The following is a 12,716-nucleotide window of genomic DNA, read 5'->3' as shown; positions in this document are numbered from 1 at the left end:
TTATTCATCACATATATATTCATTTAAAGTAACAGACTCAAATTAGAAAATAAAATAAGGATAAAAATATTTTTATGGGAAATTTTAACTATAACGAATAAAAAATAGTAAACTAAATATATTTATGTAAATAATAAGCTATTTACTTAAGCTATTTAAAAGATTTTTTCTCTTAAAAAGAAAAGAAAAAGAAGAAAAAAAAAGCATTTGGTTAAAATTAGCCAAACCTGGTTATGTATAAAGTTTTAACTTCTACATTTCGACAAATCATAGATTAAAAATGCCATTAAAAAAATTAGCTTGGAGAGAGAAACAGATAGCAGATTAGAGATCAGCGACATGAAAAAATATCAGATATCCGTTTAAAAAAATTTAATGCAACAGAAAGAAAATTATTTTCATTCCCTTGGTGCAATTTAAATGCTTCTATACATTTCTATTCTAAGCTTTTTATTACATTTTAATCCAGGAGAGTTTTTCTTCTTCTTTCTTATTAAATATATGTACACGCTTTTCACCTTACTCACTAGCATTTCCAGACATCTTGAAGTAATTTAGAGTGTTAATTGCCTTGAATATATCCTTAGAACCATAGTATCGTAATTAATCATTTCCCCCCTCCCCTTAAAATGAAAATGCTACCGTCAACTGCTGCACTATAAATTACGTTTTTATTTATTTATAAACTGATTCGCTCATTTACTGAATAGCTGATTCATTACTTTTTATTTTTTTCATGTGATTCGTCCTTTTTTTTTACCTTGATAGTTATGTTTAAAAAATATTTATAATAACAGGGATCTGTTAAGAAGAAATTTGGGTCCGTTAACGGACCCTTCACAAAATATCTTTTCATAAAAACGGACCCTTCACAAAATAATTTATCTTTAAATCGGACCCCTCACAAATTTGTTTGTCTTCATTGTTTTGTTAATCGAATAAACCCTTCCCAGGAAGGGTGGGTGGGAAGAAAGACAGATGTAAACGAACTAAATCTTGTCTTCGGCAGACACTTCTTCGTTTATTCGCCCGAAATGAATATTCTCCGTTTAGCTGTATAGGTTAAATACCAAATATTTATATGTTGCACCGCTAATATAGTAGCTGCAATTGTTTTTTTCTTTTAAATTAAATTTTTTAATTATAATTTTACAGTGTTGAGTATAATCTTGTATGTCTTTACAATTTAAAAACTCTTCGAAAAAGTTTTTTTGCAATAACGGACCCTATTTGCTCAAATTCACAAAAGCGGACTGGTTGAAAGAATGTGACTTAACGTTTATTTTATATTCACACATTACAAGTCATTTTTTCACAATTTTACAAAAACGGACCTTTCACAAAATGTCTGGACACACCCCTGAATAATATAACAAAGAGTAAGTGTGCCGTTTTTATAACTCATGCGCTTGTGCTAAGATCCAGAAATCAACGTCAACGGTAGTTAAAATAATAATTTACTTTCATTAAATAGCTTGATTGCAGTAAATCTTAAGTATCACGAGTAGGCTGCTATCAATTAATAATAGCATCATTTACGTAATCAATAATAAGGTAAAGTTATTTCATTTTTAATTTCAAAAATTAAATTTGAAAAAGAAAAAAAAATCGTGTCTTCCTTAATCTATTATTGTAAAGTCTCTGGGAAAGGTCCCAAGTAATACTAAAAAGAAATTAGGATTATTGTAACTGAATTAATTGTATTTAGACATGGCTTTTAATTTTGAGCAGTTTCAGTTAAAATGTATAATTTTAATGCTACTTTTAAATAATTTAAAAATGTTCTTTTTAGCTCTTAAGACTACAAGATTTGTAATATGTTCAGAAAGTTTATGCTTTCAATACGGGAAATAAATAAATAAAAAAAAATTTTAATTTTTAATTTTCATTACTAAAAAACAATGGTTTAATACACGAGCATACTTAATCAATTTAAGAATATGGAATATCTTATAATTTATAAAAATTCAATATAATTTCTTAGACCTTGATAAATTATATCTACAAAGTATCCCATACACAAAGTATGATATTATATGGCCACTTGAGTGTATTTTAGTTAAGGAAGAAAATTAACTTTAAATCTAAGCAACATCAGGAAAACTCGGAGGAAAAGTGAAAAAAAGGACCATTTAATTAAATGGTCACTGATAGCAATATCAGAAGGAAAAAGGTTCTATAAATGAAATTATTTTCTATTAGTAGGAAATGAGAGTGCTTAAAATTAACCCAAAAGTCACAGCGATATCGTGGATAGCCTTTTAAAAGCAACTTCAAAACCAACACACGAAGCAATAATTTCTCTTTATATTTACCTTTTCTTGAGTGAGTTGATATTCCGAAAAGTTAAAATCCCTTTCTGGTTTCACTTTTAATTCTTCCAAGTTCATATTTGGCAACATCACTTATTCCTCACAAAACACACATTTTAACCACCAAAAACTCAAACCAAGGCATGTTCAAAAACTCCAATCACTTTCCGCGCAAAATCCATAAAGCATTTTCTCATTTTCAATAATAAAAAAAAGTAGAAACCGAAAAAAAGTTCCAAGATTCGAATAAATCAAGCGGCAATGAGAACACAAAAACATTCGGAAATGAGGGCTGCGCGAGAGGAACTGACGATTGATGAGAAAGATGAGGATGATGAGATCAAGGGCGACCAGTTTCCTCCGGTGGTTTACAAATTGAAATTTGGTAACGCTTCGAAAGCGCTCGAAAGTTCGCATTCGAGTAAATGACTTCAGTTTCGGCTGATCATGGATGCAGGAAGTAAGCGAAACTCCACTTCCCAAATTAATAAAAAAAAATTTATATCGCAACGATCTGTGGGATATTTTTTCCTTTTTTTAAACAAATAATTATAATTGGGCAATTTAAATCTTAAAAACCAGCTGGGCACCTAAATCAAATTTATTACACGCAGAATCAAAAATTACAACATAAATTATGATTAAAAAAAAACAGGAATAAAAAAAAGCCAACAGGATTTTTTTTTAAAAAAAAAAGCGTTAAATGCAGGGATTTGAAATTTAAGCTTTAAGGCAGATCCCCCCTGGTTGAAAAAAATCAGATAAATTACCGCATGCCTTCGTGCATAAGCTGCAAATTATATGAATCTGAACCATAGTATTGTTAAAATTTTTGCTAAAAACCTTAATGTGGTGCTAAACTGCATCAAATTATCGTACTTCCTAAATTAAATTATAAAATACTATGATTCAGCTTGAACAGAAACATTTGGTATGTGGCTTAATTAAAAACCTTAACACCAAAATTTGCAGCAAGTCAGCAACGTATTGATTACACTAGAGAACAATTTTTTGTTTTGTTTTATGCTGCATAAAATTTCTTATAAAATATCAATCGCATAAGTATTACGACAAACTTCTAAGGGAGTTAGGGCACATCATCTTGCAATTAATAGTGTTAGAGAGTTTTGTTGCAGATAGCTCGAAAAAATTCTGCCACAGGGTCAACTTTATACTGGACTATGGCGGAGGAGAGGGGTTAGCTCATGACCCTGTGACAGAATTTTATCCAGCTTCCTGCGTCAAAACTCTCTAGCACAAATATCTTTCTGTAAGACACTTGAAATAATAACGAAGATGTATGTTACAAATTTAAAGCAACAAAAAAAAAAAAATTAAAATGTTAATTGAATTGGGAACAATTTTTTACTCTCGCGATATAGGGGCGATATTCTCGCATTTTGTTGGGGGTGGGGGAACGCACAATTATTTCCTTTGTCAAATTTCGTAAATCATCATCACATTAAAAAAAACAACAACTAAATATCGTGAAATCCGAAGCAGTAATGACCAAAAAACAGATCGACGACGAAATCACGCGAAACGGACTCTTCAGAAAGGAGTTACTCAATTGAATGTTTCATTTCAAGATTTGATTGTTGTAATACCAGGGGTCTGTTTAGAAGAAATTTGGGTCCGTTAACGGACCCTTGACAAAATATCTTTTCATAAAAACGGACCCTTCACAAAATGATTTTTCTTTTAATCGGACCCTTCGCAAATTTGTTTATCTTCATTATTATTTTGTTAATCGAATAAACCCTTTCCAGGGCAGAAAACAAGAAAGATGGATGTAAACGAATTAAGTTTTGTCTTCGGCAGACGATTCTTCCATTATTCGATCGAAATTAATATTCTGCGTTCAGCATAGGCTAAATACCAAATATTTGTATATTGCATCTCTAATTTAGAAGCAGCAATTGTTGTTTATTTTTTAAAATTTAATTCTTTTAATTATAATTTTACAGTGTTGAGCATAATCTTGTATATCTTTACAATTTAAAAACTCCTTGAAAAAGTCTTTTTTTTTTTGCAATAACGGACCCTATTTGCACAAATTCATAAAAGCGGACCCTGGTTGAAAGAATGTGAGTAATTTTTTCACAATTTCACGAAAAACGGACCTTTCACAAAATGTCTGGACAGACCCCTGAATACATAATATCGTATAAAAAATATCGGGTTTTAAAAAATATGTGGAAATTAAAAGCAATAACAGACAACAAAAAAAAGTAAATGATCAAATGCGCGATTTAAATTTCCCATATCGCCTAAAATAGATCGGGATGTCTAAAAGCTATGTGAAAATCAATGTCAATCAATAACTGCCGAAAATACAATCAAAATAGATTTACGATATCGGCATAAATTGAGCGCTTCAAAAAGTGATTATTTAAATGCGCGATTATTCAAATTTTACGTGTAAATATTTGCAATAAAGCAAACCAAAATTTTTTACTTCTAAAAAGAACTCTTTTAACAATAGAAAAATTGAAATACCTATATTGCCCAAAAGCAGTCAAAATGACTGCATTGTAAAAGAATAAATAAATAATGTGTAAAAAAAATTTTTTTTAATTAATTTTTAATATTTTTTATATTATTTACAGTTATATAACAAGTTATTAGTATATATTAACAGTATAACAATTATATGTTGTACAAAATTGTTAGAAATTGTGTCATTATATACATCATTGTTTTTCTAATTGAAATTAAAAGCAGTCAAAATGACTTCCTTAGGCAATCTAGTGTTAAGTTCTGCGACAATGTTGCCGCGATTCTGCCACGGATTCATTGAATGTTTTTTCCTCGTTTGCTTTAACGACAAGACGTAATTAAATTTGCTAATAATGAAATTACGTATCATATATTTATCACACCATACCAACACGATCCATTTGATTACATGACTAGGTCGAAAGAGGGAAATAATGAATGGATATCAAAATCACCGATCCATGAAAATTTTTTTGAAATGGGTTCTTCGCAAGCATTTTTAAAACGCCGAAGGGTTCGGAACGTGGATGATGGAAAACGAAGTCTTCGAAATTATTCTCCAGAACAGGTTCAATTCTGTTATTTTCTTCCATTAACTGTCTACATAAGGATTACACCGATTTTATTTGGTTTTCCAAGTTTTATTTTTAAATCTACGCGTGGTAATAGAGTTGTTTGGGAGATATTGAGACACATGTCTAGACGATTCCATTTATCGATATTCAGGCTAATACATGCAAAGAAACATAGATTCGATGTCGTGTATGAAAATTGTTAATTTTCATGTTACAAAATGATAGGTCCACTAACATACAATCAAAGGCTTTATAAAATATAACTTTTTTAGATTATTATGTTAAGAGCTCACCCGCAAGGGGATTATGGACCAATTATCACACGTTAACAAATTTTTCCTTCATGATGGATTTATGATTCTTAAAAAGATGTCTATTTTTTTGGCCACTCGTTAACACTGCTACTTGTTCTTTTTGGTGGCCTTAATTCAAAACTTCAAAAATTCAACATAAAACAACATTTTCTCTTGCTTATACTACCTAGATTAACCCTCTTAGGACCGGTAGAAGGAGAAAAAATAGCTTCCCCAGACCAGGCCAGACCCGCACGCTGAGTGTCAAAACGTACTGAAGAGTACTAAATACGAGAATACCGATTTCAGATCACGACAGTGTGATCTCGGCTGCTAAAGTCAAAAAGATTGGTTTCGTGTATGATACAATGGGCAGTGAAAAAGAGAAACGAGTGATCACGTATGTGTTCAAGGTTTAGCAGAGTTTTAATTAAATGATAGCGTAATTATTTAATTAAAAACTTTTAATCAAAAATTTTTTTATCAATATAACTGTGATTTTTTCCTCGCAAAAACTGTTGTATTATATATAAAAAATATTTTCTAAAATCATTCGGATCAAAATATTAAAAAAGGCTATCTTTAAATCAATCAAAAGTATTTGTGTATAATATTGAATGCGTATAAAATATAAAGCTTTCACATACATTCAATTTTTAGAAAATCTGCCATAAAAATGACGCATTTTATCATTTTAAAGATTTTAAAAAATATCTCATAAAAATTAATCCTAAGTAAATACTTACTGCTAGAGGAAAAAAAAAATCAAGCTTTTGTATTTTTTTTAGACGCTTTTAAATATTTCAAATTTAAAAAAGCTTTCCTTATATCAATTGAAAGTGTGTAATTATTGCTAGGGGGAAAAAATCAAGCCTTTGTGTTTATTTTTAGAAAAAATGCATCTTAAAAATGACGCTTTTTAAAATAGCTCTCACTAAATTAATCAGAAGTGTGTTACTAGTGTTACGAAAAAGTAAGAAAAAAAATCAAGCTTATGTATTATTTAATTAACAATAAAAAAAAATTAAGCAAATGTATTACCTTTCTTTCCTTTTTTTTTTTTTTTTTTTTTTTTTAAAAAGAAAATGCACTTCAAAAACGGAGCTTTTTAAAGTTCCGAGTTCAGGATATAGTTGCATTTTAATCATATTAGCGCTGATAATAATTAAATAAACGCCGGACGGAATAATAATTTGTTTGCTAGATCGTCTACGTATCATTAGTTTAAAAACTAATTATGGCTCTTTTTTCATGTCCGAATCATTTCGACTTATGACGTAAGGGAACACTAGAATCTCGGAAACTGTCTCGCGTGTTTGTTGCTGACGTTTATTCTACTAAGCTTTAAAAAATATAAATAAATAAACTGAATGAACTAGCACGAACAATAAAAAACTGGAACACAATACTGAGATGCAGCTCACGAGAATTATTTTTTTTTTTACCATTACTTTTGTTTTTATAACATTTTAATGGCTTTTACAATACACTGGAAATGGAAAGCTGTACCAAAAACTAACAACTAGATGGCTTATTCGGTCATTTCAGTTTTTGCATTCCTAATGTGATTTGTATAAAGCATTATATTCAATCATGAATTTTCATAGAGGAAAACTTTTTGTACGTGTTTCCCTTATTATATCTTAAAGCCGGTTCATATTTAGTGATACGACATTTATCAATGGTGATAATTTATAATAAAACATGAAATTACTAGTTTCAACTTCCTCTCTAATATGAAAAACAATCGCCATTGAATTTTTTTTCTACTTGCCTTATCGCCAAATTGCCAAGTGATTGCAACAGTTTCGTGCCCTATTTGAACCCAAGTGAACAACATTCTTATTAAAAATAAACAAACAAATAAATAAAAGATTTATGGGCGATTTCACATCGGATCAATCAGAAATTAAAATTTTTTTTCCCTCCCGGTTTTTTTCTCTTTTTTTTTATGAATATGATTGTATTTACAATTGGTACCAAGATATTTTAAGCGTAGATACAAATAATTCACAAAATACGTATTTTTTTTTTTGGACAAATATATTAAGTAATTTCATGCTTCATGAACGGGAGAAAAACGTGTAAAAGCCATTATTCACCAGTATTGCATTCTCATTCATTTTTTATAACTGTTTCTCAATGTATTCAGGGGTCTGTCCAGAAATTATGTGAAAGGTCCTTTTTTGTAAAATTGTGAAAAAATTACTCGTAATTTGTGAATATGAAATAAACGTTAAGTCACATTTTTTCAACCAGGGTTCGCTTTTGAGAATTTGTGCAAATAGGGTCCGTTATTGCAAAAAAACTTTTTCAAGGAGTTTTTAAATTGTGAAGACATACAAGATTATGCTCAACACTTTAAAATTATAATTAAAAAAATTAAATTTTAAAAAATAAACAGCAATTGTTTCTACTATTTTAGATATGCAACATACAAGTATTTGGTATTTAGCCTATACTGTTGAAAGCAGAATATTCATTTCGGACGAATAAAGGAAGGAGCGTCTGCCGAAGACAAAACTTAGTTCGTTTGCATTTGTCTTTCTCCCCCCCCCCCTTCCTGGGAAGGGTTTATTCCATTAACAAAACAATAATGAAGATATACAAATTTGTGAAGGGTCCGATTAAAAGATAAATCATTTTGTGAAGGGTCCGTTTTTAAGTTAAAGTATTTTATGAAGGGTCCGTTTTTATGAAAAGATATTTTGTGAAGGGTCCGTTAACGGACCCAAATTTCTTCTAAACAGACCCCTGGTATTACACAGTTTTGATTTAATGTTTGTTACATGTTTGATTAACGACATGCTTTGAAGAAAAACCTAGACATTTTTAAGAAATGTCGAAGCTTTTCTTCAAAGTACGCCGCTAAGACGGTTTTAATTTTTTCCACAGTAGTTCTTTTTCTATTTAAATTATTTTTCGAATTTACGGTATTTAACAATTTGAATAGGCAAAATAAGGAATATGACGTAGACTAATTAGAAAAACCATTATTTTCTAATCCACCAGATAATGTATACATACATATAATATCAGGTAGATTAGAAAATAATGAAGATATAATGTTTAATACAATAACATTATATGCCCTTCTAATAAGGCGATTGGTAAGAATAACTCAGCTAGGCTTATTGCAATAACGCTTTAATAAAGCTTTTATACAATACGCCTTCAGTGCAAGGGGATAGAGCGCTCGCCTCTAAATGAATTTTCCGGGGTTCGAATACCCCAACGATGCCTGCCGATATGAATTCTGCTCCTGTCTCAGTTGCACCGAAAACAGTGCAGACTAAAAATATTCTTAATGGTAGACGGTTCATGTGTTAGAATACTTTTGCCGTAGGGCTACCTGTGAGAGGTTTTCATGAATTTCCTCTCCATGTAACGCAAATGCGAGCTAACTCCATTAAAACATCCTCAATAAAGGCTAGTTTGTTCCTATATTTGATCCGGTAAATCGCTTCTTTTTTTTTTCTGAGTTGGGTTCAAAATTACAAAGCTGAATATTAATAGTTAGTTGTAAATCCAGTAATGGGTAGTGCCAATTATAAAATCGGAATCAGAATTTGGATAAATTACAAATAACCTGATACACTAATTAAGCAATGAATTATGCATTATCTAACTAGTTTAAATGTATGTGAGCTAATTGCAGTAAGCCTAAAAGTGTTAGAATGATTACAAAACGGAGTAGAATTTTCCAAATAACTTGGTTTATTGCATAATGACGACGGCTGTTCAAAACTGGATCACCTAAATAGTCTACGATTAATACAAGGGTTTTTACCTCTTAACGCCCTGACTTAATGCAGTATCTGTTGAGCGATATATGAGTCGCTCAGAAGCCAATGCGGTTAAGTCCAAAACACAAAAATTGAGAAAATTAATGTTTTTTGATACAATAGTTTTTAAAATTCTTGGTTTATTAATTTAATTAGAAAAGTGTATAAAGTCTTTTTTCGAGGTGTAAACTCTGCAAAAAAACAAGATATGTACAGGATGCGTAAATAAAAACGTAAGTATTTATTGAAATAATGACAGCATCTTAAAAATTTTAAGACTTATACCTTTTGGCAGCTGAAAAAGATAAGAAATATATATAGTCTACTAGTATAAACGAACTTTTATTTTTCACAATCATCACTAGATACAGTGACTAATAGAAAATAAACTGTTGGATTATTTCAAAAATTGTTTTTTACTTCAAAACTAGAGTGGCACTTTTCTTTGTTTTAGGAAATGAAAATAAAATAAATAAATAAAAAAACTAAATATACCACATTTTAAAAAAATATTACGAAAAATACCATACCCCTTTTTTTGGTGAAAAAATACTACCGTAGTATTAAAAATACTACGTCTGGCAACCCTGTTACTATGAATTTCTTGTTTTTCAGTGTTACCAACAAATATCGAAAGAAGCAGAATAATTTAATTTTTATTTCAAAGTTTATGTAAAAAAATATTGATAAAAGGTGGACTTATTCACAATGGCTTCTGAAATTATTATAAAATATATTCAGAAGCTATTAAAAAAAGGGCTGTCTGACCTAAAAAAAAGTAACCAACGAGTAAATCCTTTAATAACTAAGAAGATTATTATTTATTTCATCAAAATTTCCAAAAATCAGAAAATATCAAAAAATGGACTTAACCGCATTGGCTTCTCTGAGCGGCTCATATGCAGGGAAAAAATTACGCTTTTTCCTTAGATACCATAGGTCGACGTTTTAAGTGCATTTTAACATTATGTTAAATTAATTGCTCACATTAATTCTTTACAATTATTTGTTGTTTATGTTCTTTTGTAATTTTCTCCAGAAAAATAATAAATAACGAATTAATTTTGACACGAACTTTTTCAAAAACCCAGTACTTCTTTCAAAAAAAAAAAAAATTAGGTATGAAATTTATTTTGTTTTCTGATTTTATTTGAAAATAAATTGAATTTTAAACTGTTTTCCTTTAAGATTTTTCATAACACTTCTTTTTTTTAAATTTACATAGCTGCAAATGATTGAAAGTATAATTGAAAATAATACAAAGCAATATGATTGAAAATAACGAATAACATTAAGTCTACTAAGCTCATGGTTATATACTCAATTAGTAAATTTTTAAGACTGAGATTTTTATGCATAAATTCAGATGAATAACTAAAGGAATTTATAAATTAATTTAGCATATATACGACAATTTTCGGAAAATTATAAATATTGCATCAAAAGTTTCTGAAACATTTTGTGGAATATTTGAAGGCACAATCTTTTTGGGAAGAGGGTCACCAAAATTAATTATAATAATCTGTCCACAATAAATGTAAATTTCATTCGAATTAATAATAATTTAATTATTCCTTAGACTGGTAAGAATGTCCAGTTTTAATTGCATTAGTTTTCTTCTTAGAAAATTCAAACGATAACATCATACTTTGTCTATTTTTAAATTTTTTCTTTATTATTCTTATTAAATAAGGCTATAATATTACTAACTATAATTATAAAATAATTTTATTAGTTTATTTTAACATATTTATTACTTTTATTGAATATAATACACGGATCATTCATTGAGAACAGGTTACGATCGGTAAATACAAAATAATTTACAAAATTTCTAACAATCTACATATATCTATAATTGCTTTACTAGCCAAATCGATTAACTCTGAATTTCTTAAAATCATAGTTCCTAAGCATTTGATTGCCGATTAACTGTATAAATTTAAAAAAAAAATAATTTTTCTTACAACACAAATTTATTTTTTTTATAGTTAATGAGCAATAAATGATTTATTTCAAAAATATTTACTTATTCATTCAGATCAGTATTTATATTTGTTTAATACAGTCCATCGATTAGGTATTCATTGTATCGGATAACGTTAAATATACATCCTGAAATATCGCAGTAATATAATTCATTGTAATTTTGCAATAAGATGAACTTAGCCAATATGAATCCTATCTAGTTGAATATTTTAGGAATAAAAATGTCATCACTCGCACAAATATTTGATATTGAGTAAAACTTAATGCGTGCCACACTTTGTCCGAGTGGCGATTGTGTCATACAACCTTGATAATTGAAGCAGGGCGTTTTAAGGCTGATACAATAAAAAAAAAAAAAAAAAAATCCCATGATGCAATTACCCAAAATGAAGTTTATGCTACTCTTGGGTAAGAATCATAGATAATGAGAAAATGTATTTGAAAAGATGAAAAAAATTCAAATTGTCAGATCTTTTGAAAAAGCCGCAAAAAAATTCTATTTCATCTCACACAAGTTTAGTTTATTCTCTAAAAAAGAAACGTAAAAACACTTTCACCCTTCTTATTCCTTAAATCTCTATCACTTCTTCTTATAATGTGGAAGATAAAATAAAATTTTAGGCACTTACCCTACTAGATATGGGAATGACCTCCCGACCCCGACGTAATGCAGGGGCTCGAAGAATCTTCCTGGGTCCCGAGGAAGATTTATCCATCTGGAAATACAAAAATAAAAAAGAACGTTACGAATATATATTTTTTTGATCCAGTTTATTATTACTATCTTAACACATTCAAAATAGAAATTATGATAATCTTACAAAAAGAAAGACTAGTTCTTTATTATCGAGCCTAAACTACTGAAGCTAGAAACATGAAATTTGGTTTCTTTCATGACGTAGGCAACCCACTAAGAAGAGTTTGATATTTTGACCGATTTTGTAACATGTGATAGTTAAGTAACGTTAAATAATTAGTTAGACGTTAATTTAGATCCATTTTGTTAGGCAATTTATTTAAAATAATTTAGGATTTCAGTACGTCTACCACTACAAAAATACAATTCCAATTTACTAGTATATAAGACATTGTTAACTCGATTCTATGTTAGGTGTACCTATTTATAGATGAAGGTTGACATCGTCGATAACACCATCACCACATTGGCGACCTTCGAACGAGTTGTGAACACGCCTACTTCGATGGATGGTTCACATCGAACAGTTGACTTGCTACTTGTGACTGCGACATTATTCGCCTCCT

At 29.4% G+C, this 12,716-nt stretch overlaps 1 protein-coding gene across 2 annotated transcripts in view; it reads right to left on the bottom strand.

The window, feature by feature from the left end:
- The window catches only part of LOC107456011 (mitogen-activated protein kinase-binding protein 1), a 90,906-nt gene that overhangs the window by 56,908 nt on the left and 21,282 nt on the right, over nt 1-12,716 (bottom strand). For both annotated transcript variants that reach the window (XM_016073776.4, XM_043051177.3), the window contains exon 2: nt 12,083-12,169. In XM_016073776.4, coding sequence (XP_015929262.1) covers nt 12,083-12,169 — 87 coding nt within the window. The remainder of the gene's footprint in view (nt 1-12,082; nt 12,170-12,716) is intronic.

Source organism: Parasteatoda tepidariorum, chromosome 10 (genome assembly GCF_982258835.1).
Source record: "Parasteatoda tepidariorum strain Cologne lab strain chromosome 10, Ptep-v5.0, whole genome shotgun sequence".
Taxonomy (NCBI): Eukaryota; Metazoa; Arthropoda; class Arachnida; order Araneae; family Theridiidae; genus Parasteatoda; species Parasteatoda tepidariorum.
The sequence above is the reverse complement of the archived record's forward strand: the minus strand, read 5'-3'. Positions and strand labels throughout refer to the sequence as shown.